This window comes from Petromyzon marinus, chromosome 24 (genome assembly GCF_048934315.1).
Source record: "Petromyzon marinus isolate PM22_M1 ecotype Great Lakes invasive population chromosome 24, UKy_Petmar_22M1.pri1.0, whole genome shotgun sequence".
In the NCBI taxonomy this organism is placed as follows: Eukaryota; Metazoa; Chordata; class Hyperoartia; order Petromyzontiformes; family Petromyzontidae; genus Petromyzon; species Petromyzon marinus.
In genome coordinates, this window is record NC_133690.1 from 10,037,403 (window position 1) to 10,064,257 (window position 26,855).

The following is a 26,855-nucleotide window of genomic DNA, read 5'->3' on the forward strand; positions in this document are numbered from 1 at the left end:
TCACCTTCTCACCAAGCTGCTTGGCAATGGTCTTGTAGCCCATTCCAGCCTTGTGTAGGTCTACAATCTTGTCCCTGACATCCTTGGAGAGCTCTTTGGTCTTGGCCATGGTGGAGAGTTTGGAATCTGATTGATTGATTGCTTCTGTGGACAGGTGTCTTTTATACAGGTAACAAGCTGAGATTAGGAGCACTCCCTTTAAGAGTGTGCTCCTAATCTCAGCTCGTTACCTGTATAAAAGACACCTGGGAGCCAGAAATCTTGCTGATTGAGAGGGAGTCAAATACTTATTTCCCTCATTAAAATGCAAATCAATTTATAACATTTTTGACATGCGTTTTTCTGGATTTTTTTGTTATTGTCTCTCACTGTTCATATAAACCTACCATTAAAATTATAGACTGATCATTCCTTTGTCAGTGGGCAAACGTACAAAATCAGCAGGGGATCAAATACTTTTTTCCCTCACTGTATGTTGAACTTCTTTCGTACTGTACGTAACCAACTGTGCTCATCGGATTTGTGTGTGCAGGACAACAAGCTAAACACAAAAAGTAGATCTAATGAAATTCGTTTTCAATCTAGGTGATTTAAAAGTGCATATCTCCATTGGCTACCTAATATCGGAAGGAAGAGCATTCCAGACGGCCACAGAAGCGCATCTGGAAGCGTGCGATGCGGTGACCGTCTTTGTTCGATGGCCAGCAGCCAAAAGCCGCTGCTGTGAAGGTGACCGGAGTTTGCATGATGGTTTATGGTCCTTGATGAGATCAGCAAGGTATTGTGGTTTGCTTGTGGCAAGCACTCGGTGCCGTTGAGATGACGTTTGCGGGCCCTGTGTTGCAGGTGTTGAACCCAGACCTGGGGGTCGCAGACAATGCCTTCCCACCCTCCTGCATTGCCTGCTCGCCCCTCGACAGACTGGTAACGCCCGGGGGGGGGGGGGGGGTGGTGGAAACGACAACACAACAATATCACTGCCATCTCAGAGCCTGGTGCACTTTGTGGATTGTAACATTGATAAATAATGATACTTTATATATATAATTTTCTCTAATAATTGTGTTTGATTATTTGAAGGCTTTCAGCTGTTGCACAGTAGCTGATATTAAGCCGACGAAAATGTGGATCTAAAAACTGGTCATCATAAAACATCTTTATGATGTAATGCTCATCAACAAGTGCTGTCTCCAACTTTTACGAATCACCGTGACTCTCCGGCCTCTCTATGTGCCATGAAGAAGGGCCATGCCCTAAAACGTCGCCTATTTTATGCTTCTCCTTCTAGAGCCACAGTTTTATTTACAAATGTGGGGGGGCATTTGTCCACAACACTGTAATGTGATGACGGTCTTAGGACTTGCCAACCCCTGTGCTGCTGTATAGAGAGTCAAAGTAGTTCTGACTTGGCTGTTGTTTAACTGTGTTTCATATAGATTATAGTTACTTCATATTTGAGCCAGGTTCTGCCTTAATCATTATCGTTAACAGCAGAAGTAACAGCAGCAGCATTGTAAGCATCATCATCAAGCATTCATCATCATCGTCATCATCTGTCCATGATCTCTACAAAGTAAAAACACTTGGTGAGACGTCGATGGTGTTGTGCTAAAGGGAAATTGGTACTTGCCATGGAAGTGTGGAATTTCTACCACTGGTTCAATGTCACAAATGTAGATAAGAGCTGCGTGAATGCATGTTTGTCCATGGGGGTAATTTCACTTGGCCGGCCTAATAATCATCATCATATTCTTAGTTTTTTCGGTAAAGTCACGTTGAAGAGAAACAACAAAATAATAAAATATATATAAAACAAAAAAATTCTCACGACGTTTCGACCATAACTCAAACGGTCATCTTCAGGTGTGTTGGTTTGCATAAATTATTTTTTAAACGGCGCATTTATTTATTTATAAAAAAAACGTTAGCGCCACGCGCAGCGATTTGGCAGTTTACCCAGGACTAGTCCATCTATATTTTGAAAAGAGGAGGGGGGAGACGAAATTTTTTATAATGTATGCTGTCTGAAAGCCACTGTAAGCGTGAACAATCAATTAAGAACTGAAATGGTTTATCAAATCTTTCCAATGATTGCTAAGATAGAATCCATTTTCTCGCTTGAAATTGTCTCTGTGCTTGTATATGTGGATAGCCTCATGAACGAATCTCTCATGGAAGCCAGATGGCTTACAAAGAACCTCTGTCTTGGAAAAGTCAATGGCATGTCTCGGACCGCATTCGTGAACACAAGGCAGACCTTAAACACGGTAGGACCAACACCTCGGCCGTAGCAGATCATTGTTCTAATTCAGTGAGCTCACATGCCATTGACTTTTCCAAGACAGAGGTTCTTTTTAAGCCATCTGGCTTCCATGAGAGATTCGTTCATGAGGCTATCCACATATACAAGCACAGAGACAATTTCAACCGAGAAGATGGATTCTATCTTAGCAATCATTGGAAAGATTTGATAAACCATTTCAGTTCTTAATTGATTGTTCACGCTTACAGTGGCTTTCAGACAGCATACATTATAAAAAATTTCGTCTCCCTCCTCTTTTCAAAGATGGACTAGTCCTGGGCAAACTGCCAAATCGCTGCGCGTGGCGCTAACGTTTTTTATAAATAAATAAATGCGCCGTTTAAAAAATAATTTATGCAAACCAACACACCTGAAGATGACCGTTTGAGTTATGGTCGAAACGTCGTGAGAATTTTTTGTTTTATATATATTTTATTATTTTGTTGTTTCTCTTCAACGTGACTTTACCGAAAAAACTAAGAATATGAATTACTGCAGTCACGAAAGCTTTAAATCAAAATCATCATCATTTCGTGTTTTTACGTCGGCACCAACAGTTATTGTAAGATCATGCATTTCACTGAGCGCTACGCCATACATCAGTTTGTCCCGTCCAGCCTCGTCCTCTGTGTTGAGGAGTGGAGTGGTGACGGGATGTCACACTCGCCTCGGGAGGAGTGACGTCATGTCCCCTCGGGGTATTTGAGGGGGGACCGGTGACGTGGACGAGGTCTTTGCCAGGAGCCGGGTTCGTGAGCGGTAGGGAAGTGGGGACCCAGGGTAGGGGAGAAATAGCACCAGGCTAGGGGGGGCTACTTTACCCGGCTGGCTGAGTTGGTTTAACCATCAGTCAGCGCTGTGGGAAGAGCCCGTTAGCCTGGGAAGCGTAGGGATTCCCAGTAGCCTTTCCCCTGGGGAGATTAGCTTAGCCAAGTCTTGTATTATCCCTTCCCCTAAACCGAGGCGAAAAGCCCGTGATAAACAGTTTGGTGTCAGCCCCGACAACGACTGCTCTTCGTGTCGTCTTTACAACACAACATCTGAATGACGGCCCTGTGAGCACAGCTCTCTTGATGGCTTGAGCTGACGTAATGCTTCATGAGGGTCGTCCTTCGCGTGCCATTGGCAGAACTAAAGTATTCCTGAATGCTCGTTGTCGCTTGAGTTGTCTAAAGTGGGGGCTGAGGGGCGCACAGAGCCGCGAACTCGCACATCGTCGTTAACGTGTGCGTGTTGGTTCTCCGATGTGTGGCAACATGTTAACTGCCTTGCCTCGTATACAGGAGGTTGTGGGTTCGATCCCAAGCCTGACGCCTGCTGTGTGTTTGGCGTGTGCATGGGCTCCCCGTTGGTCACGTGGATTTTTCTCCTGGTCCACCGTTTTTTTTTTCCTCCACATTTAGAAACAGCGTGCATTTAGAGTATTTGGCTGCTATAAATTTCCACACGATGATAAGCTACTTCGTCATTTGTGTCCAAGTTTTGCTTCTGATAAAGAGCTCTGTAGCCTCAGTGGGCTTTACCTGGTAGAATAAAAACAGCTTAGTTTAGCTTTCAGGTTTTACCATGTAATCACCGCGGAGTCCGACTTTCCACCGCACGTGCCGCTGAAACATTTCCTGAAGACGCCCCCAACAGGCGTAACGAAACGTCGGACATCGTGCCGAACAACGCGCGGACCGACGCGAAAACACGCCGGAGCGGTAAACAGCGCAAGCGCGAAAACCTACGCAGAAGCCGTGTTTTTTGCATTTTCCCAGGACAAGGAGCTGCGTGCCATCTTCCTGCGCCTGTTCGGACGCCTACTTCAGGGCTACCGCTCGTGCCTGCAGCTGGTGCGAGTGCAGCCCACGCCCGTGCTGCGCTTCCACAAGGTGATTATGTCACGGGGTCGCAGCCGGGAGCGAGAGTCGTCGCCCCAGCGCAGAAAAGGAGCACACGGAGACGAAGATTCCCCCTCGCAGCCTCTCTAGACTGCTGGGCCAAGTGCTGCCGGTGAACGCCAATGAAGTGCTGGCGTGGTGCACTTGTGGGTCGTGTGCCGAGAACCATTTTATCCCCGGTCTGTAAGTTTCTACACTGCATCGGGTGTTAAGTTAAGGCTGATTAAACCTATAGGGTAGCCGCAGGACCGGTTCAGTCATTCGCCATTGATGTTAGTCCCGAGCAGGAATCGAACTCGGGCGGTCGGCTTCGTAGCGCGGGCCACTAACAACTTAACGTCCGTTCCCCATATACACGTTAACACGTATGTTTGCGCGTGTTATCGCGTGTGCGAGTGTAAATGTTTGTGCGTGTGTAAATGTGTGTGCGTGCGTAAATGTTTGTGCGTGTGTAAATGTGCCTGCGCATTTTTACGTGTGTGCGCCGCGTGTGCAGTCGGCGTTCCTGGGCCAGCGGGGCCTTGTGGAGGACGACTTCCTGTCGCGACTGCTCGAGGGCATGTCCTTCGCCACCTTCATCTCCGACAGGGGCCCTCCCTACCGACCCTGCGACATCTTTGACGAGGTCCCACACCTCAATGCAGCTCCGGTTTCACCCGCAGAGCGTCCAAGTGCGGCCATCGATCTATAGATCTAAACCAGCCTCCTGTAAATCACGTGACTTCTGTGTGGCCACCCCCACTCTTAATCCCTCCCCTCTCCCCGCCCCCTGTGTAAACAGAGGCTGGTCCGTGCAGCTCACTGCTGCTCACTCCTTCTTTCTCTCGTCCTCTCTTCCCTCCTACCCTCTCATCATCCCCGACGTCTCGGCCCTCTCGTTCCTTCTCCCCCTCCTTCCCTTCCTGCCTGGCGCTCCTTCTTTCTCCCTGCTGCTCATCTTGAGCCATGCCTTCTCCGTCTGCCTTTAGGGACTTCCTTCCCAGCAATCCCTTTCCTGGTCACCTTACCCTGTCTGCTGCCCTTTCGTGTAACTAACTCTGTCCCCCTTCCCGTGGCTTGCTAGGGGTAAACGTTTTTTTTTACAAACAATATCACCAACATCTTTACCATCGTTAAAAGCAACATCACAACAGCACTAACACTTATCATCGTTATCATCATCGGCGGGGATGATCGTAATGATGACCATTATTTTAATCTGGGCGGCAGGGTGGCGAAGTGGTAATGCGTGTGCCTGACAGCAAGATGGACCTGGGTTCCATTGCTGACTCAGGCTCATCTCTGCGTGGAGTTGTTTTGTTCTTTAGTTCTTGAAGGCAGAGGGGGGGGGGGCATGAAGGAGGTGATGGAACTTGTGTACCTTGAATATCTAAAGTCGACCAGTCTATTCCAGTCCAACAAATTCACCGTCGAGAAAGCCAACGGACAATTCACATTGCACGTATTTACACCGTGCGGTATTAAAAGGGTAGGATCCAGGTTATATTGTGGTTCTTGATGCTGCTGGGTGTTGTGCAGAGTGTGAATGAGCCGGCTTGGCCATGGATGTTGCCCACAGCTGGTGGCGTTTGAGGTTGACCGCATGCGGGCGGAGGAGGGCGACCGAAGGAAGACGCTGAAGCACGTGATGGAGCTGGCTCATCAGCTGTACAGCAACGTGAGCAACCAACGAATTAATCGTTCAGTTGGCCGTTTAATCTGTCAATAAACCAATATATGAGTCATACGAAAGCCGATCTTGCGAACAAACGTGCTTAGAGACAAACCACCTTTCGTAATACTAATAATAATTTCAAATTATTTACTTGCTCTCAAAGAGAGAGAATGATCCGGAGGCGTGAGGAACCAGCAGGAAGGTTTGGAGGCGGTGAGCCAGTGGCAATGATTGCTTAAGTTCTGCGGTCCTCTATGTATAAAGGTGTTTTTTTGGCAAAATAATGAGTGTTTACACGTGGGAGGAAACTGGAGCACCCGGAGAAAACCTCGCACGTATGTGGGGATGACACTCTATACTCGTACAGACGGAAGAGATGGAGTCCACATTTTTCCGTACTGCATTGTCGCGAGCTAGGGGTGCGACACCCCCTCAACGCACACGGGAAGGGGGTTTCACAACATCTTTGTGATGATCCACCGACCCTCACGGCCTCCACAATGCCGGATTACAGGCCACGTGGGTAGCCACCACCGTTTGTTAACTCGGTTAGCCATCGCAGTCGTGCACCAGGCAGCGTCAGTCACAGCCTGACGGAGGCACCGCTGTGACCCCCGAATAAGACGACTGACGTGGATCAAGCGGAAAGCCGTGATATTAATGCTGAAAGTGGGCATCAAGTCTGCTGAGATTTATGCTCGATTGCATGCTGTGTGTATGGGGATACACTGATGTGCATTGATATGGTGCAATCAAATGCATTGGCCATGATAATCTCACGGCAGGCGTGGAATTATTGAATTCCCCTCCCCACCCTGTGATTAGGTATTTTTTCTGATTCATAAATCACGAGTTGATTCAATAATTGCTTATTTTCTGTCTTTGTTGACATCACCTAATTTCTACTGCCTGTTTCGTTTGTACCGTCAACTCTCATTGCTAATGTATCACCCGTGCCATCTCGCTTATTGCCTGGCTTGTCTGTACGGTCTGTCTCATTTGTTTAGTCTCAATTGTTCTGTTTTGTATAGTCAGTCTCGTTTGTAACGTCTGTTATTGTTGGGTCCAATTATATTTGGCCTTAAGCCTGAAAGAAAAAAAGTATCCCAAAACATTTGAACGTTTCAAAATCAATCAACGTGACGCTCACGATCTGATTGCACTTAAAACTATTTTTATTTTACCAGGTAGGGCCCACTGCGCTATGTAGCTCTTTTTCACAAGCGACCTGGCTGCAAATGATACCTTAACGAAGTCGCTTAGCGTGTGAAAATTTGTAGCGGGCAAATACTCTTAACGCATGTTTCTAAATGTGGAGGGAAAAACCGGAGGACCCAGAGAAAAATCCACACGACCATGGGGAGAGAGACGCAAACCCCAAATATACAGTAGGCGTCAGGGTCGGCATCGAACCCACGACCTCCTGTACACCGGGCGAGGTAATTTATCATGAGCTAAACAATAAATCTTAACGAATTGGAATCGCTCCATGCCTATGTTTTGGCCTCGTCTTCGACCTCACCGCATAGTCGTGTCGCCCCTCCCCCCCCCTTCCCCTCGGCAGGAGAACCCCAACCCTCACCTGTCGCACCACAAGGTGCCCCGCCCCACAGACGGCGCCCACCTGCGCCTGCACCAGCAGCCGTTCCCGCCGCTCGCCGCGGACGCGCTGGAACGCGCCGTCGCGGACGCGTCGTCGCGCCAGCGCAGCGCCACCCCGGCCAGCGCCCGCGTCGAGAGGCGCGCCGTGGTGCCCGCGGGGCCGCCCGCTGGTGAGTGGGGCCCCCGGGCGGCGGTGGCGGCGATGGCAGCGGTCCTCCGGCCGCGCCCAACGGGCTCCTCGTCCGCTCTCCCCCCCGCAAGCGATCGGACGCTTCGGGAGTGAAAGTTATTGCTTGTTTTTAAGAGGCATTTATTTATTTGCATTCCCGAATGCGTGGTATATTCCAACAATAAACACATTGCCCGGGTGTTGCAGGTCGTGTGTGTTTGTGCGCGCGCATGCATGCGTCATTGGGATTTTTACAGCATTGGCTGAACTTTTATTTCTAAACAAACTCATGAGGGGTGGGGGGAAAAATGAGAGGGGAGGGTGTGAGTGGCTAACACGTGGGACGACGAGGAGCTGTGCACATTGCCTGGGGATCTCGCACAGTTATCAAGGTGTATGCCCTGGTCACACTGGGCCTGAGGGCCTTCGACGTGAGGAGGGGGGGAGAGGTTTAAATGGGTTCTTGAGGAATGGATCTTTTAAAATCTGGCTCCTTAGCTTTAAGCGTGTGTCCACCAGGTGGTCGAGATTGGCCATGGCTGATAGGTGGAGTTGTTCCATTGCACTCAGGATGGGGTTGTGTGAAGTTTAATTGAACGGAGCAAGGGGTGGCCGGGCGGCTCGTAGGTCTGAGCACGGAGCCGGCACCTCTGAGATGCTCGTGAACACTGCCCAACGGTGTGTGGATGTTGTCTCTTGCTGTGTCCTCCTAGCGTCTGCGCTGGACAGGAGCGGTGTGTGCGCCGTGCTGAACAGCGCCCGGCGGCTGGAGGTCATCAAGAACTGCATCACCTACATCTTTGAGAACAACTTGCTGGAGGCCAAGAAGGTACTCCGTCCCTCCGTGGGCTCTTGACAATGACGGAGAGTGCTGTGAGAGATGGGGGCAGCGCTACCACCAAAGTCGGACATCGGTGGGCATCTCCCAAAGAGATGGAGCGATGATATGAGATTGTGTGCAGGCTCGTGATGGATTGTTGAATCCGCGTGGCTGTACAGGGATGGCGACAGTTTGTGGAGACCAGTGCATAGATCACGGCTGATGATGATGATGTACGTGGGTTATAACGTCATGAAGCCATGTGATACCATCACGTCTGCACTCGTTACATCAAGTTACATGGTCTGCCAGCATACGTGAGTTTTATTAATTGGCCAACTGGTGGACACTAAAATAAACTATTTTTATTTCACCAGGTAAGGCCCACTGAGCTATATAGATATTTTTCAGAAGCCACCTGGCCACAAATGATAGCTCAATGAAGTGGCTTATCAGGTGGAATTTTATAGCAGCCAAATATTCTAAAAGCATGTTTCTAAATGTGGAGGGAAAAACCGGAGGACCCGGAGAAAAATCGACGCGACCCCGGGGAGAGAGACATACAGACTCCAAATATACAGCCGTCGGGGTCAGGATCGAACAAACGACCTCCTGTATACCAGGCGAGGTAGTTAACATCTCGCCACCCCAAACAGTTGAAGGACCCTGCTCGAGCTTAACAGCAACATTTCTATTTAGTATGCATAGCATTTTGAGTAATCTAACACCTGTGATTATTTGCATCATGAGAGTAAGAATATATCTCCATTGATGAATCCTTGCTTGTCCATAATAATGCTGCTGCTGATGATGATCATGGTGACTGATAATGGTTATTGACAGTAATGGTGATAGTTCAAATGATGATGATGATAAAAGTAATCATAGTTTTTTAGATGGGTATCTAATTGCCAAATTTGTCTGCGAGAATCATTTTTCCACTTAACCGGTTGGTTAAAACATGAACAATTGGCACTCTTTAACAATTGGCGCTTGCACAACTTTATTATGTTGCCTATATCGGGTGGTGAAGGGTCTCGCGGCGTGATCTCGGCTGGATCGTTACGTGGCCTCGCCCAAAAAAGTCGATTACGAACCGTTCAAATTTTTTTCGGCGGACACCTACGTGCCGAGAGACAATCGCCTCTCCCGGTCTCTCGCCGCTTCCCCCCACCCCCCCCTCGCTCCCTCCGCTACGCAGGCGCTGCCGGCCGCCCTGCGAGCGCTCAAGGGCCGCTTGGCGCGCCAGGCCTTCGCCCAGGAGCTTGGCTCGTACGCGCAGCAGCCGCGCACCGTGCTCGACCACCAGCAGTTCGACTACGTCGTGCGCATGGTCAACTGCGCCCTGCAGGTGAGCGCCCGCCCGCCGCCGGGTCGGCAGCGTGGCACGGCGAATGGTGCTCTGATATTAGCCGACGCGCTCGTTGTCTTTTGCCTCTCTCTCTATTCCGCGCGGCAGGTGGAGGCGCCGGTGGCGAGGGGGGGGGGGGGGCGGGGTTTGTAAATCTCGAGGTTGTTTGTGGATGTCTGTCTAGTATATATCTGTGTATGTTGAATTTATTTCGCACCGTGCGTAGCCAACCGTGATAATCGGAGGTACGGAGAAGGACAACAAACTAAACACAAAAAGCAGTTCTAAAGAAATGAGCTTTCAATCTATGGAAATGGCTGTTCAATCTGTCATGATGGGGAGCGGTAGTGTAGCGGTTAGCGTGCTATGTTATGAACCCGGCTACCCCTCTCGTGGCCGACATAAAGTGACTATTATCTAAAGCAGTCCTAGGCCTCCCCTAGGTTGACTAAGCCTCAGATCAGTTCCCGGTACGGTGTGTAAATATTGCCACTGGATGGGAAAAGCAGGCGGGCGTGGTACCATCCCGGCCTTCATAGGTTCTCGCCAACAGCACTGGCCCCAATAGTCTGTTTAGGCTATACGGGGGATCTTTGTCTTTGAGAGTGAGAGAAACCCAGATTGTTCTGCAGCTGTGATGACCATGTCGTCGGCAAAGCTGAGACGGTTAATGTGCCCTCCGTTATGATTTGTAAAGAAGGCTGAAAATATGAGCTAAACAAAGGTCGTGTAAAACGCTTGCGATAGACGACTGAAGATATCTGTGTGAGGGACACAACTATAAAACGCAGCAGAGTATGTGTACCTCGGGGTAATTGTTCAAGTTGCACCGGAATCAAAATAATGAAATGAAGAGGTGGACAAGAGGAAGATTGGAGTGCTTTTGGAAATCTGAATGAGATCATGAGAAGCAACATTGCCAATGTGCCTACAGAAGAGAGATGCAAATCAATGTATTTATTACCTACTCGGACACATGGACCAGAAGCGTGAATATTGACAAAGAAGTTGGAACAAAAGGTAAAAGGTGCACAGACAAGCTAGGAAATGTGCATGCTTGGAATATCACCGAGAGACAGAAGGAGGAACGCAAGAATTAGACAACTATGCGCAAGTTCAAGACCTGTGTGGAAATTGCACATTCCCGAGCCAAGTCGGGTATTATCATAGAACCACCAAACTTGACTTCCCACAAAGTGATATTCGTTTCAATGACGAGGGTGAATGATGGTCCGGGTCAACATCAACCGGTACTAGCACTCGCAACCTTCCGAAACCGAGTTTAATATTCTAACCTCGGCATCACGTGATATCTCTGCTTTGAATGCGTACGGTGATGTGACAGGAGGTATTTTATTCCCCGCAGGACTGTTCTTGCATGGATGAATATGGGGTGGCAGCCGCCCTGCTTCCCATCACCTCCATTTTCTGTAGGGTGAGCGATCGGGACGATAGCCAGAGGAAGGTTCTGTTTGGCTATAACACAGCCACTTAGCCAGCTACACACCCATTCACATAGCCACCAAGCCTGCCAGTAATACGGCAATTTACCCACACACTAAACCAACCACTCTGTCACCCACTCATCCAGCCAGACCCCAGATGCTCAATCAGCCAGCGCCACGGCATTCCGCCGAGACACTCAATTAATCTTCTCTGCCACCGAGACACTTGCCCACGAACCCGCCCGCCCAACCAGACCCCAGGCATGCACTCGCCCAGCCACCCATCCAGTCAGCCCGATATCCAGCCACATATCAATTCACCCACCCATCCATCCGCCAAACTCGCCCACCCGGACACTTGCTTACCAACTAACCGCCACCCACTCAGATATTCACTCAATCAGTGATCCAGCAACCTGCTGAGACATGTAATCACTCACCCAACCACCTTCCCAATCACTCAATATTCCACCCGGATACTCACCCACGCGCTCAGCCGCCCATACATCCACCCACGCGCTCAGCCCCCCAGACATCCACCCACGCGCTCAGCCCCCCAGACATCCACCCACGCGCTCAGCTCCCCAGACATCCACCCACGCGCTCGGCCGCCCAGACATCCACCCACACGCTCAGCAAGTTACCGCCGCACTGCGCGTTTCCTCCCCTGTCCACTGCAGAAGCTGAGCCCGGGCGTGGTGCAGTTTGCCTACACGTGCGTGCAGGAGCACCCGGTGTGGACCAACACGCAGTTCTGGGAGGCGGCCTTCTACAATGACGTGCAGAGAGACATCCGCGCCCTGTACCTCCCGCAGCCTGACAACGAGGTGACGCTCCGTACCGCGGTGGGGGGGCCGAGCCCCAGCCCGGCCGTGGGGTCAGAGCCTTCGTTGGGGGTTAACGCCAATTGCGATTTGTAACTTCTTGCATCCTTACACATGTATCGAAAGTTCAAATGTAATGCCCTATTCTACTGAGCGACTGTGTGTCATTGTCTTCGTGTGGTCTGGGACTGTTCTTGCTGTTGTTTTGCTGCCTTGCCCAAGCTTTGGAATTGGTGTAATTATGCAATTTGAACTTATATACTTTTTTACGTATTTATTTTGAGTGATTCGCTTACCTTTCTATACTCTGTTGTTGTAACTTTCTGACCTACCCCGACTGGACTTGAGTGAAAAAAGGAATCGTAGCTCATCGGATTTCTCCATTAAAATTATGATGCTGAACTCACCCCATCATGCATCCGGGGCAGATAAAATCAGTGGCACTTCGTGACAAATTGTACTGGAGAGAAACTGGCTCAAAAACTCTACAACAAGTGGCGGACGCGCTCCCGCTAGGCCGCGTCACTGCTTTTGTTGCGGACCGTTAACCACAGCTGCGCGGGTAGAGCGAGAGAAGCGCGGGGCGGGCGGGCGGGCGGGCCGGCGGGGGGGGCGGCACCAGCGTCGGCGTGGGGGGGGACGTAACCGCGCGGAATTCCCGCGGCAGGACCGCTCGGCGCTGGACGTGGCCGCCGAGCGGCTCCGCTCGTGGCGCCCGGCGGGGGCGGAGCGGCGGCGCGAGGAGGAGGCGGCGGAGGAGGGCGTCGTGTTCAGCCAGGCGGTGCAGTACGCGCACCGCATGGCCTGCCTGCTCGTGCCGCTCGACACGAGCCGCGGCCGCGGCCTCCTGCGCGCCAGCGGCGCCTGCGACGGAGAGAGCGGCAGCAACAGCGTGCCCACCAACAGGTGAGGGTGGGGGGGGCGCCCGTGGAGGCGTGGGACAGGTGTGTCTGCTGCTGGGAGGAGAGGCCATGCGGTACGGGGTGTGTCTTGCTAGGAGGAACAGGTGCCGAGCACAGGTGAGTCTCTGGTTAGGGAGAGAGCGATGCAATGCAGGTGTCTGGTTAGGGAGGAAGAGGTTAGGAGGACGAGCACAGGCGTGCCTCCTATTAGGGGGGCGGTGTGTGAGCGCGTGCTGTCTTGAGTGGTGTAGTGAGTGAGTGAGTGGTGTGAGCGCGTGCTGTCTTGAGTCGTGTAGTGAGTGAGTGGGTGGTGTGAGTGCGTGCTGTCTTGAGTGGTGTAGTGAGTGAGTGAGTGTTGTGAGTGAGTGGTGTGAGTGCGTGCTGTCTTGAGTCGTGTCGTGAGTGAGTGAGTGGTGTGAGCGCGTGCTGTCTTGAGTGGTGTAGTGAGTGAGTGAGTGGTGTGAGCGCATGCTGTCTTGAGTCGTGTAGTGAGTGAGTGAGTGGTGTGAGCGCGTGCTGTCTTGAGTCGTGTAGTGAGTGAGTGAGTGGTGTGAGCGCGTGCTGTCTTGAGTGGTGTAGTGAGTGAGTGAGTGGTGTGAGCGCATGCTGTCTTAAGTCGTGTAGTGAGTGAGTGAGTGGTGTGAGTGCGTGCTGTCTTGAGTGGTGTAGTGAGTGAGTGAGTGGTGTGAGCGCATGCTGTCTTGAGTCGTGTAGTGAGTGAGTGAGTGGTGTGAGTGCGTGCTGTCTTGAGTCGTGTAGTGAGTGAGTGGTGTGAGCGCGTGCTGTCTTGAGTCGTGTAGTGAGTGAGTGAGTGGTGTGAGTGCGTGCTGTCTTGAGTCGTGTAGAGAGTGAGTGGGTGGTGTGAGTGCGTGCTGTCTTGAGTGGTGTAGTGAGTGAGTGAGTGGTGTGAGTGCGTGCTATCTTGAGATGTGTAGTGAGTGAGTGAGTGGTGTGAGTGCGTGCTGTCTTGAGTCGTGTAGTGAGTGAGTGGTGTGAGCGCGTGCTGTCTTGAGTGGTGTAGTGAGTGAGTGAGTGGTGTGAGCGCATGCTGTCTTGAGTCGTGTAGTGAGTGAGTGAGTGGTGTGAGTGCGTGCTGTCTTGAGTCGTGTAGTGAGTGAGTGGTGTGAGCGCGTGCTGTCTTGAGTCGTGTAGAGAGTGAGTGGGTGGTGTGAGTGCGTGCTGTCTTGAGTGGTGTAGTGAGTGAGTGAGTGGTGTGAGTGCGTGCTGTCTTGAGACGTGTAGTGAGTGAGTGAGTGGTGTGAGTGCGTGCTGTCTTGAGTCGTGTAGTGAGTGAGTGAGTGGTGTGAGCGCGTGCTGTCTTGAGTGGTGTAGTGAGTGAGTGAGTGGTGTGAGCGCGTGCTGTCTTGAGTGGTGTAGTGAGTGAGTGAGTGGTGTGAGCGCATGCTGTCTTGAGTCGTGTAGTGAGTGAGTGAGTGGTGTGAGCGCGTGCTGTCTTGAGTCGTGTAGTGAGTGAGTGAGTGGTGTGAGCGCGTGCTGTCTTGAGTGGTGTAGTGAGTGAGTGAGTGGTGTGAGCGCATGCTGTCTTAAGTCGTGTAGTGAGTGAGTGAGTGGTGTGAGTGCGTGCTGTCTTGAGTGGTGTAGTGAGTGAGTGAGTGGTGTGAGCGCATGCTGTCTTGAGTCGTGTAGTGAGTGAGTGAGTGGTGTGAGTGCGTGCTGTCTTGAGTCGTGTAGTGAGTGAGTGGTGTGAGCGCGTGCTGTCTTGAGTCGTGTAGTGAGTGAGTGAGTGGTGTGAGTGCGTGCTGTCTTGAGTCGTGTAGAGAGTGAGTGGGTGGTGTGAGTGCGTGCTGTCTTGAGTGGTGTAGTGAGTGAGTGAGTGGTGTGAGTGCGTGCTATCTTGAGACGTGTAGTGAGTGAGTGAGTGGTGTGAGTGCGTGCTGTCTTGAGTCGTGTAGTGAGTGAGTGGTGTGAGCGCGTGCTGTCTTGAGTGGTGTAGTGAGTGAGTGAGTGGTGTGAGCGCATGCTGTCTTGAGTCGTGTAGTGAGTGAGTGAGTGGTGTGAGTGCGTGCTGTCTTGAGTCGTGTAGTGAGTGAGTGGTGTGAGCGCGTGCTGTCTTGAGTCGTGTAGAGAGTGAGTGGGTGGTGTGAGTGCGTGCTGTCTTGAGTGGTGTAGTGAGTGAGTGAGTGGTGTGAGTGCGTGCTATCTTGAGACGTGTAGTGAGTGAGTGGTGTGAGTACGTGCTGTCTTGAGTGGTGTAGTGAGTGAGTGAGTGTTGTGAGTGAGTGGTGTGAGTGCGTGCTGTCTTGAGTCGTGTCGTGAGTGAGTGAGTGGTGTGAGTGCGTGCTGTCTTGAGTCGTGTAGTGAGTGAGTGAGTGGTGTGAGTACGTGCTGTCTTGAGTCGTGTCGTGAGTGAGTGAGTGGTGTGAGCGCGTGCTGTCTTGAGTGGTGTAGTGAGTGAGTGAGTGTTGTGAGTGAGTGGTGTGAGTGCGTGCTGTCTTGAGTCGTGTCGTGAGTGAGTGAGTGGTGTGAGTGCGTGCTGTCTTGAGTGGTGTAGTGAGTGAGTGAGTGGTGTGAGTACGTGCTGTCTTGAGTCGTGTCGTGAGTGAGTGAGTGAGTGGTGTGAGTGCGTGCTGTCTTGAGTCGTGTAGTGAGTGAGTGGTGTGAGTGCGTGCTGTCTTGAGTGGTGTAGTGAGTGAGTGAGTGGTGTGAGCGCGTGCTGTCTTGAGTCGTGTAGTGAGTGAGTGAGTGGTGTGAGTGCGTGCTGTCTTGAGTCATGTAGTGAGTGAGTGGTGTGAGTGCGTGCTGTCTTGATACGTGTAGTGAGTGAGTGAGTGGTGTGAGCGCGTGCTGTCTTGAGTGGTGTAGTGAGTGAGTGGGTGGTGTGAGTGCGTGCTGTCGTGAGTCGTGTAGTAAGTGAGTGGTGTGAGTGCGTGCTGTCTTGAATGGTGTAGTGAGTGAGTAAGTGGTGTGAGTGCGTGCTGTCTTGAGTGGTGTAGTGAGTGAGTGAGTGGTGTGAGTGCGTGCTGTGTTGAGTGGTGTAGTGAGTGAGTGGTGTGAGTGCGTGCTGTCTTGAGTGGTGTAGTGAGTGAGTGGTGTGAGTGCGTGCTGTCTTGAGTCGTGTAGTGAGTGAGTGTTGTGAGCGCGTGCTGTCTTGAGACGTGTAGTGAGTGAGTGAGTGGTGTGAGCGCGTGCTGTCTTGAGTGGTGTAGTGAGTGAGTGGTGTGAGTGCGTGCTGTCTTGAGTGGTGTAGTGAGTGAGTGAGTGGTGTGAGTGAGTGGTGTGAGTGCGTGCTGTCTTGAGTGGTGTAGTGAGTGAGTGAGTGGTGTGAGTGCGTGCTGTCTTGAGTCGTGTAGTGAGTGAGTGAGTGCGTGCTGTCTTGAGTCGTGTAGTGAGTGAGTGAGTGGTGTGAGTGCGTGCTGTCTTGAGTCGTGTAGTGAGTGAGTGGTGTGAGTGCGTGCTGTCTTGAGTGGTGTAGTGAGTGGTGTGAGTGCGTGCTGTCTTGAGACGTGTAGTGAGTGGTGTGAGTGCGTGCTGTGTTGAGTCGTGTAGTGAGTGAGTGGTGTGAGTGGTGTGAGTGCGTGCTGTCTTGAGTGGTGTAGTGAGTGAGTGGTGTGAGCGCGTGCTGTCTTGAGTGGTGTAGTAAGTGAGTGGTGTGAGCGCGTGCTGTGTTGAGTGGTGTAGTGAGTGAGTGGTGTGAGTGCGTGCTGTCTTGAGACGTGTAGTGAGTGGTGTGAGTGCGTGCTGTCTTGAGTGGTGAGTGAGTGGTGTGAGTGCGTGCTGTCTTGAGTCGTGTAGTGAGTGAGTGAGTGTAGTGAGTGAGTGGTGTGAGTGCGTGCCGTCTTGAGTCGTGTAGTGAGTGAGTGGTGTGAGTGCGTGCTGTCTTGAGTGGTGTAGTGAGTGAGTGAGTGGTGTGAGTGCGTGCTGTGTTGAGTCGTGTAGTGAGTGAGTGAGTGTAGTGAGTGAGTGGTGTGAGTGCGTGCCGTCTTGAATGGTGTAGTGAGTGAGTGAGTGGTGTGAGTGCGTGCTGTGTTGAGTCGTGTAGTGAGTGAGTGAGTGTTGTGAGTGAGTGAGTGAGTACGTGCCGTCTTGAGTCGTGTAGTGAGTGAGTGAGTGTAGTGAGTGAGTGGTGTGAGCGCGTGCCGTCTTGAGTCGTGCAGTAAACGAGTGTGCGCGTGGTGCGCGCCGCGTGTCAGCGTGGGGGGCAGCGTGGGCGAGAGCTTCGACATGGAGAGCGGCTTCGAGGAGGCGGACGGCGCCGACGTGGCGGGGACCGTGACGCGCTTCGTGATGCGCTTCGCCGACAAGGTGTGCACCGAGTGCGGCGTCACCAACGAGCACGTCCGAGCGCTGGACGCCATGCTGCCCGGTGAGCGGCGACGGCGGTGGCGGTATTCGCGCACGTCCGGTTAGCGCGGTTTGGCTACGTACGGTGCGAAAGAAGTTGAGCATCTTGCATGCATGTACGTGCGTGGCCAGCGATTTTAGTGCACGGTCTCAGTCTGTGAGTTTGGCGCTTGCTCGTTTGGCCCCTCGGAGCCGTCGCTCGGTAAAACGAAATAAAACACTCTTTGGTTTTTTTGTCGGGAAATTCACGCAGAAAGAAATTTAATTAAATTGAATACGACGTTTCGATTGCAACACAAGCAATCGTCATCAGGTACGAATGAACGAGAAAACAAATCTAGTAAACTTAGAAATATAATGCAGTACAACACAGAGAGTCGGCTAACATAACAGTCAACACCCTACCTGGTTGATTACGTTCTTCCAAAGATTGCTACATTTGAGAGAGACGAAACAAAACACTTTGTTGGCGAATGTTTTCGTCCCCAATTTCGTTACCTAAAGTCACACTGAACAGTGGCACGCCTTCACCCCGCTCCTCCTCCCTTCTCCCCCTCCCCTTTCATCCCTTTCTTTCCTTCCTCCTCCATGAATATTCCGTACGTCAGCAAACTTTGGGGGAGCGGTGTTGCAGTGACTCGCTCACTGCTCTATGAACCCCGGGGTAGGGGGGGGGGTACTTTAGTTCAGTTCCTGACCATGACTGACATTAGTGATGATTCACTGAGCTCGACTTCGCATCCCGGGTGCCCCTGTCTGATAACCCTCACGGTAACTCTACACGTTGACGAGTTTGTCCACGTGAACTCGCCGCACGCGGGTTGGTCGCTCATTAACTCTCGATGCCGTTCACGTTTGTTGCAGGAATCGTCGCCCTTCACTTGGAGTCCCTGGAAGCTGTTCACCGGGAGAGCAAGCGCCTGCCGCCCATTCAGAAGGTAACGCAGTGTGGTCGTGTGTGCTCACAAGCAGCATCGCTCTTCTGCAGAGACACATACAAACACACACATACATACACATGGACACGTACACACACATGCACTCGCACAGCATACGTATATATTTTTGGGCTCTCTGCCAATACTGAGTCTGTTCTCTCTGCCCTTCTGTGTTAATCTCCGTCTTTTGTCTTGTCTCACTCTCTGTCCCTGTCTCTCCTTTTTCTCCGTCTCTTTCTATCTCATTGTCACTCTGTCTCTACCTGTATCTCTCTTTCTCCCTTCACCCACTCCTTTCCACCTCCCTCTCTCTCTTCATCCATCTTGCCCTCCTCTCCCCATGTCTCCCTCTCTACTCCCTCTCTTCATCCTCTCTCTATGCCCTCCTCCCTCACTCCCTCCTACCCGTCTCTCCCTCTACCCCCCCCCCCATATGTCCCCTCCTCACCCTCTATCCCCTTCTTCCTCCCCACCTCTCCTTCCCATCTCTCTCCTCCTCTCACTCTCCCCACCTCTCCCTCATCTCCACCTCCTCTCTCTCTCCCCTCCTCCCCCCCTCACCTCACCCCCCACCCCGTGTCGCCGTCGCCACGGCAGCCCAAGATCGTGCGCCCGCTGCTGCTGCCCGGCGAGGAGCTGCTCATGGAGGGCCTCCGCGCCGTCCTGCTGCCCGACGGGCGCGACGGCGCGGCGGGGGGCCGCCTCCTGGGGGCCCCCCCGCTCCTGCCGGCCGAGGGAGCCGTCTTCCTCACCACCTACCGCGTGATGTTCCGCGGGGCGCCCAGCGACCCCCTGGGTGAGCGCCGTGCTCGCGCACAGCCACTGCTGCTGCAGCGGTAGCGGCGGCGGCGGGGGCAGAAACAGCAGTAGAAGTGGCTGCAGTCGCCACAGAAGAAGCAGCAGCAGGATTACTGGCAGCAGTATCACTGGCAGCAATAGAAGTAACAGTGGCAGCAGCAGATGGAGCACCATCAGTAGCGGTTGTATGAGCAGTGGAGAGCAGCAGAAGCAACAGATGCGGCAGAGGCGAAATAATCAGCTACTGTCTGAAGAGCATCAGCGGTAGCAAGACCAATATTAGCCTGAGGAATAAGAACGGTAGGAGAAGAAACAGCAGCAGCAGCAGTAACAGGGCAGCAGTACTAGCAGCAGCAGCAGCAGTGTCAGCATGGGAATGTGCCACACTGGTGACCTGCTCACAGACCCGATGTCTCTCAGCGAGTTCTCAAGTCACTGTCGTCGACAAAGTGTCTCCCTGCTCATGCAAGGGTGGTTTGGCATTCGTTTTCACATGTGGTCCGCAGCCAGAGGTGGACATTCCACATTCCTGCGGTTGGGCCCAGTTTGTCCAAAGGACGACCGCCGTTGATTTCCCGCAAAGCTGGTGTGAATGTAATTATGAACATGAGCATCGAGGGTTGACGGGCAGGGTTGACTTCCAAATGGGATTTGAACCCACGGCCCCTTTGACTGCAAGTTATTAACAGCTGTGGCACAGTACTTTCCATCCAGAGGTCGCCGGTTAGACGTGCGAGCGTGGCAGTTGAAACAGAGGTGCAAGTTTATAAAAAATATTCCCACCTGTGTCCGCCCAGCAGCGTAAATTGTTATTCCACTATTCCGTCAGTTGGCAGGTTGCGTGGCGGTGGCCTCGACTCGGCCTCGAATGAGTACCCGGTGCGATGTGTAAACATCGCCACTCGGGAGACAAAGGCGGCCGGGCGTGGTGTTGGCCACCCACCCCCTCGTGTGCCGGGCCAGCCTTCATAGGTGCTCGCTAACAGCACTTGCCCCTACAGTCTGTTAAGGCTACACGGGGGATCTTTGTCTTTGTTCTGTGCAGTGGGCGAGTACCCGGTGGTGCGCAGCTTCCCCGTGTCGTCGCTCACCAAGGAGAAGCGCGTCTCAGTGCACTCGCAGCTCCACCAGGACGTGCACGAGGGCCTGCAGCTGCAGTCGGCCACCTTCCAGGTACGGCACCCAGCACCCAGCACCCAGCACGGCACCCAGCACCCTGCACGGCACCCAGCACCCAGCACGGCACCCAGCACCCTGCATGGCACCCAGCACCCTGCACGGCACCCAGCACCCAGCACAGCACCCAGCACCCAGCACAGCACCCAGCACCCTGCACGGCACCCAGCACGGCACCCAGCACCCAGCACGGCACCCAGCACCCAGCACGGCACCCAGCACCCAGCACGGCACCCAGCACCCAGCACCCTGCACGGCACACAGCACCCAGCACGGCACCCAGCACCCTGCACGGCACACAGCACCCAGCACGGCACCCAGCACCCTGCACGGCACACAGCACCCAGCACGGCACCCAGCACCCTGCACGGCACCCAGCACCCAGCACGGCACCCAGCACCCTGCACGGCACCCAGCACCCAGCACGGCACCCAGCACCCAGCACGGCACCCAGCACCCTGCACGGCACCCAGCACCCTGCACGGCACACAGCACCCAGCACGGCACCCAGCACCCAGCACGGCACCAAACACAGTGCAAAGCACAGCGTCCTGTACCACACCCAGCACAGGATCCAACACAGGACCCAGCACATGCCACTCATTGGTCATTTCCACACAGCTTTATACACACACATACACGCAGCTTAATACACACATAAAGACAACAATCCCCTGTATAGGCTGAACAGACTGTTGGGGAAAGTGCTGTTAACGAGCACCTCTGAATGCCGGCACTGCACACGAGGAAGTGGGTGGCCAACACCACGCCCGGCCGCCTTTGTCTTCCCAGTGGCGATTTTTACACATCACACCAGGTACTCATTTAAGGCTGTGTCGATCTAGGGGAGGACCGGTTCAGATAATCATCACTGGTGTTGGCCATGAGCAGGAATCGAACTTGGGTCATTGGATTCGTAGCGCAGCACGCTAACCGCTACACTACCGCTCCCCTAATACACACGTACACAGCTTAATACACACACACTTTGATACACACAGCTTGATACACACACACACTTTGATACACGCACACAGCTTGATACACATGCACAGCTTGATACACACACAGACCTTGATACACACACACACAGCTTGATACACACACACAGCTTGATACACACACAACAACAACAACCGCCATTCACCACTAAGTGGCGGTGACGCCACCAGGACGCTTGTGCTAGGCTATATGCACCCTGAGGCCACGTGAAGTGTCGAACGCCCGCTGGCAGGAGGTCACGGGGCAGACCCAGGTGCCACGGGTCGACTGACTGAGATGACTGGCTGATGCACCACCTGTGCCCCCTACTGTGCCAACCCGCTGTGCTTCAGCCACCCGGTGCTCCGCTCGTTGTTGTGAGCGTCGCTCCTCCGCCCTCCGTTGTTGTTGGAGGGCGACTACCTCCAACTGCCCAGTAGCGTCCTTCACGAGCCTCCTCCACAGAGGGCCGGTCTTGACACCGCTGGTACCAGTCATCGGCAAGTCCACTCAGCTCCACGTCCTCCTGTACCACGTCACACCATCTCTTCTCTAGCCCGTGCCGCGCCCGTTTAGCCCCCTCATCCCGGCCGAACAAAAGCTGTTTCGGCATGCGGTGGTTGGGCATGCGGGCTACATGACCCAGCCATCGCAGCCTTGCCCGCCGGAGGAGCTCACCGATGGGACCTTGCCCAGATCTTCCAAGGATTTGTGAGCTCCTCACACAATCCAGTCTGGTTAAACCCAGGATGGATCGTAGGCAGGCCAGCCTAAATGTTTCTAACCGGCGAAGATGTTCCATTAGGGGGGTCCACGTTTCGCAAGTGTAGAGAAGGGAGGGAATGACCGTGGCCGAGAAGACCTGAAGCTTAGTGCGGAGCGACAGACCAGGTAGCTTCCACACAGCGTTACGCAACCAATTAAAAGATATTGCCGCTCGACTGATTCGGAGACCTCTGCTGTTAAACTGGAGCCTTGATACACACACAGGTCTGTGTGTGATACACACACAGATCTTGATACACACACACACCTTGATACACACACGCACTTTGATACACACACGCACCTTGATACACCCATGCACCTTGATACACACACGCAGCTTGATACACACACGCAGCTTGATACACACACAGCTTGATACACACACACACAGCTTGATACACACACACAGCTTGATACTCACACACCTTGATACACACACACAGCTTGACACACACACACAGCTTGATACACACGCACAGCTTGATACACACACACACCTTGATACACACACAGACCTTGATACACACACACACCTTGATACACACACACAGCTTGATACACACACAGACCTTGATACACACACACCTTGATACACACACAGACCTTGATACACACACACAGCTTGATACACGTGCACAGCTTGATACACACACGCACCTTGGTACACACACACAGCTTGATACACATGCACACATTGATACACACGCACAGCTTGATACACACACACAGCTTGATACACACACAGCTGAATAAACCCAACACAGAACCCCGCACATGCCACTCTCTGGTTATTGGCACACAGCTAAATACACACAAACAGCTTAAAATGCACCTTCCAGCGAGCCTTCGACACTGTGCGTGGCCTCAAGGTGTGCCAGGCTAGGCACACCTAGCCTGGCACACTGTGGTGACATCACCGCCACTGCGACGAGTAGTTGGTTTTCTTGTTGGTGCTGGCCACACCATCCATCCGTGTCTCACCCCAGCCTCAGCAGGTGCTCACTATAACAGCCTTTGCTCCTGTGGTCTTTAAGGGAGTATTTCTAACATCTAACAACTAAGGTTGAATGCTTTTATTGCATTCGCTCCGTTTGTCCTGAATGGGAGGCGATTGTGACGGTCGTAAAGATGATCCAATAATAATAGAGTAGTGTTAAGTTGCGTCAGCTGTTCGAGACTCATCCTTCTGAAATTCGGCCAAATTGATCAAATGGTTTCCCAAACGTTGGAGACGCAAACCAAAGCAAAAACACGACAATTCGCAAACGCGCAAACACATTTACCCTGACGGCTAGCTGCCGGTTTGCAATCAACTATCCAAATAATTTTTGAGACGAAGCGCGTTTAGGAAGGCGCGTTGCACGGAGTGCTCACGTGTGCATCATTCCCTCCGGGCTTGCCCCCTCACTCTCGGGGGCAGCTGCTGAAGCTGGGCTTCGACGTGGAGGTCAGCTCGGAGACGGTGGAGGGATTCCGGCGGCACCTGGGGCGCCTGCGATTCCCCCCCTCGGCGCTCGCCACGTTCGCCCTGTCGCACTCCGCCGGCTCCGCCCAGAGTCTGGCCCTGAAGCCCAAGGAGAAGCACAACCAGTCGATCGTGTGAGTCGCGCGACCGCCCACTCGCCCGGCTCACCCGCTCCCTCGCACGGTGCCGCACGCACTCGTCCCGCTGGCTTGACGAATCGCTTGCGGGCGTCCGCTCGCTCGCTCAGTCGCTCTTTTGATCAGGTCCTTGCTCATTCGCTTTTTCACTCGCTCACTCTCTCACGCAGTTAACAGTTCCGAGGTTTCGCACGCATTTCGGATCAAAAGCAATGAATGTAGCTGCCCCAACGTTTCGTCTCTTGGCATCTGCACTACTTTAGTGTGAATGTAATCTTTCAATATGATTGCTATTCTTACTTTTTTTTTCCATCTGTAATTGTGGAATGCTTTGTTGTTGTCTGCTAGCCGAGTCGCCCGTGAAAAATTGATTCTTAGCTCAATTGGCTTTACTCACCAGCCTATTCAATATATCCCCGCACCTCCAATTAACACGGTTGGCGAAGTAAGAAGTTCAACAAACATATATACAATCAATAACTCAATTGATAGTTTACATGCTCACTAACTTTCTCAAAGACAACGTTCCCCTGTATAGCCTGAACAGACTGTAGGGGCAAGTGCTGTTAGCGAGCACCTATGAAGGCTGGAACGGTACAGGAGGGGGTGGGTGGCCAGCACCACGCCCGACCGCCTTTGTCTCCCCAGTGGCGATGGTTACACACCGCACCAGGTACTCATTTGAGGCTGAGTCGACCTAGGGGAGACCCGGGACCAGTTCAGATAATCGTCACTGGTGTTGGCCATGAGCGGGAATCGAACCCGTGTCGCCGGGTTCATAGCGCAGCGTGCTAACCGCTGCACTACCGCTCCCCACTAACTTTCTCACCCACTCACTCACTTCGCTTACTGATAGCAGTCATTTCCTGTCTTGCTCGCTCGCTCGCTCACTCACCGCCCCACACATACGAACCCACTCACTTATTCCTTTGCTCGCTACCTCCATCACTCGCCCACTTGATCTCTCAACTCACGAACTCAGGCCCGCGCTCGTTCACGCGCCCACCCTCGCTCGACCCACGCTCACCTGCGCTGCGGTTGTTGCTGTGCAACTCTGTCCCTGTTGTCGCAGCTCGATATCAAAGAACATCGTGAGGAACGCCAAGGCCGGGATGAGGACCATCGGCTTACAGATCCCGACCAAGAAGAAGCTGGGCATGCAGCCCGGCCATTGCTTGCCCGTCATGCAGGAAGACGACACACTCTCCAGTGAGACACACGGCTCGCTCCTCCCCCCCTCCTCCCTCTCCTCCTCTCCTCCCTCTCCTCCCCTCCTCCCTCTCCTCCCCTCCTCCCTCTCCTCCCCTCCTCCCTCTCTCCACCGTTACTCGGGGCTCACGGCCACATCCTCACACTGATGCCATTCACGTTTAGCATCCGGTGGTATTCGCCACAGGGCATGACCAATTGTGTTGGTTTTTTTGCACTTATCCTACACGTTGTAAAATAACGTTTTACCAACCAGTGGGAGAGGAAATATCCCTGAATTCTCCACTCCAGCGACCTAAACAAGCCCTCAGTCAACCTTTGCCAAGTGTAAGGTCTCTTATGTTGCTCGCATAATCAGGAAATCTCTTTACTCAGCCATCCGTGCTGTTGACTTACTGGCCCTGTTGAATTCCAAGCTCCAAGGCCTTCGGTTTTTTCCCCCCTCTTGCCTATGATTGACCGGCTGCTCACACATGTGGCTGGCTGTAGGTCTGGCTGGCCGTGTGGCCGGCCGTGCGGCTGTGCGTGCGGCCGCAGTCTCTGAGGATCGGCAGCCCTAACTCGTGGAAGCTCGAAAACTCCGCGACTTTGCCTTGTCGACATTGCTCGTGGGTATCGTCGCTGGTGACGCGGCCGTCGTCGTGGCTGACCATGTGGTGCGGCGGGATTGTGCGCGCCCGTGTTGCGTGCGCGCCTGCGCGCGGCCGCAGTTTCCGAGGACGGCGAGCCTCCCGAGGGCAGCCCCACGCTGCGGCCGGAGCGGGCGACGCTGGAGCGGCGCTCGGAGCGCTCGTGCTGCCTCGACTACCAGCGCCTGGGCCTGGGCACGCTCAGCAACAGCCTGAACCGCGCCGGCACCGAGCCCTTCCGCATCACAGCCGCCAACCGCCTCTACCACCTCTGCCACAGGTGGCCGGCCGGCTCTCCGCTTTTGCCTCCCCTTCCCCAGTGTCGTTACGATATGGCCGTTACCGATTTACGGGCAAATCACACGGGAATGCTTGGATGGGCTACCACCGTGCAATAACGGGTGTTTTTACGGGCTGCGGGGCTCCTGTTGTGAGCAGCAGTGTCTCTTGTTGTAGCGGACTTTGATCCCCGCATTCGCCAAGCCACACTGATCCAGCGTGGTGAAGTATGGTCTGATAACCGCTATGACCCACATGGTGTGGGGAGGCACTCACCTAGCAGCGGATTGATAGAGGGCTGTACATCTGTGTACGTGCTATTATTGGTGTCATGTCATGAGACAAAGTGTCCATTCGGAAACTCATGCAACTCACCACAGGATTTTCGACTGAGAATTGTTTGTCATATGGTAATCGTACTAATATCGTGCTTTATTCTCAGAGCTAGAATTTGGCCGAATTAAGCTCAAAGCAGTTTTTTAAGGTTTTATGTTTTTATTGCGCATTCATTGGTTACCAGGCTGAGACCATCAATATGCCACGACTGAGAACTCACTTTCATTCTAGATTCAAACCCACGATCTCAGCAGCAGTGCTGTGACCTCTGATCCACCGCGCCACCTTTGACCTTGGAAGCTTCGTCTATGTGTAGATAAGTACACAGACGGTGTCCTCGTGTAGCCAAACAGAATTTTGTGTTGTTTGCGAGAATCTCTGTAGCGTTACGAGCGTTGGGGCAGGGGGGTGCCTTGCCCCCCCCCCCCCCCCCCTGGTGGCCAAGCCTACGAGTTGGGGGGGCCTCCTTGACAACCACAGTGAGATATATATTCTTGGTTCTTTCGGTAAAGTCACGCTGAAGGGAAAAAATAAAATATATATAAAACAATAAAATTCTCACCACGTTTTGACTGCAACACAAGCAGTCATCATCAGGTGTGAAAATCAACGGCAAGAACATTTGTTGCAGTCGAAACGTCGTGCGAATTTTATTGTTTTATATATATTATTATTATTTTATTGTTTCCCTTCAACGTGACTTTACCGAAAGAACCAAGAATATGAATCACTGCAGTCACGAACGCTTTAAATCACAGTGAGATATCTTCTTAACAACACCAACTTATTTAAAACGCAGTTTACATTAATTTTTATGAACATGCTTTCATTTACGTTTCACGTTTTATTTAAATTTAATTAGAGCAGTAACGTTTGGCCTCCACA

At 52.7% G+C, this 26,855-nt stretch overlaps 1 protein-coding gene and 1 long non-coding RNA gene across 2 annotated transcripts in view; one reads left to right on the forward strand and one right to left on the reverse strand.

Moving 5' to 3' along the window:
• LOC116945525 (myotubularin-related protein 5-like) overlaps window positions 1–26,855 on the forward strand; it is a 104,049-nt gene that overhangs the window by 60,003 nt on the left and 17,191 nt on the right. The window contains exons 10-26 of the mRNA XM_032959889.2: window positions 847–924; window positions 4,063–4,176; window positions 4,682–4,810; window positions 5,744–5,842; window positions 7,404–7,611; window positions 8,324–8,439; window positions 9,632–9,781; window positions 11,148–11,216; window positions 11,907–12,053; window positions 12,718–12,956; window positions 17,104–17,276; window positions 18,119–18,192; window positions 18,790–18,988; window positions 20,036–20,163; window positions 23,336–23,514; window positions 24,590–24,726; window positions 25,437–25,635. Of these exons, the coding sequence (XP_032815780.2) occupies window positions 847–924; window positions 4,063–4,176; window positions 4,682–4,810; window positions 5,744–5,842; window positions 7,404–7,611; window positions 8,324–8,439; window positions 9,632–9,781; window positions 11,148–11,216; window positions 11,907–12,053; window positions 12,718–12,956; window positions 17,104–17,276; window positions 18,119–18,192; window positions 18,790–18,988; window positions 20,036–20,163; window positions 23,336–23,514; window positions 24,590–24,726; window positions 25,437–25,635 (2,438 nt within the window). The remainder of the gene's footprint in view (window positions 1–846; window positions 925–4,062; window positions 4,177–4,681; window positions 4,811–5,743; window positions 5,843–7,403; window positions 7,612–8,323; window positions 8,440–9,631; window positions 9,782–11,147; window positions 11,217–11,906; window positions 12,054–12,717; window positions 12,957–17,103; window positions 17,277–18,118; window positions 18,193–18,789; window positions 18,989–20,035; window positions 20,164–23,335; window positions 23,515–24,589; window positions 24,727–25,436; window positions 25,636–26,855) is intronic.
• On the reverse strand, window positions 17,499–20,188 carry LOC142928908 (uncharacterized). Its single transcript, XR_012945202.1, has 2 exons — window positions 20,082–20,188; window positions 17,499–18,236 (listed from the first exon to the last, which is right to left on the reverse strand). It is a non-coding gene; the product is annotated as an uncharacterized LOC142928908 (long non-coding RNA).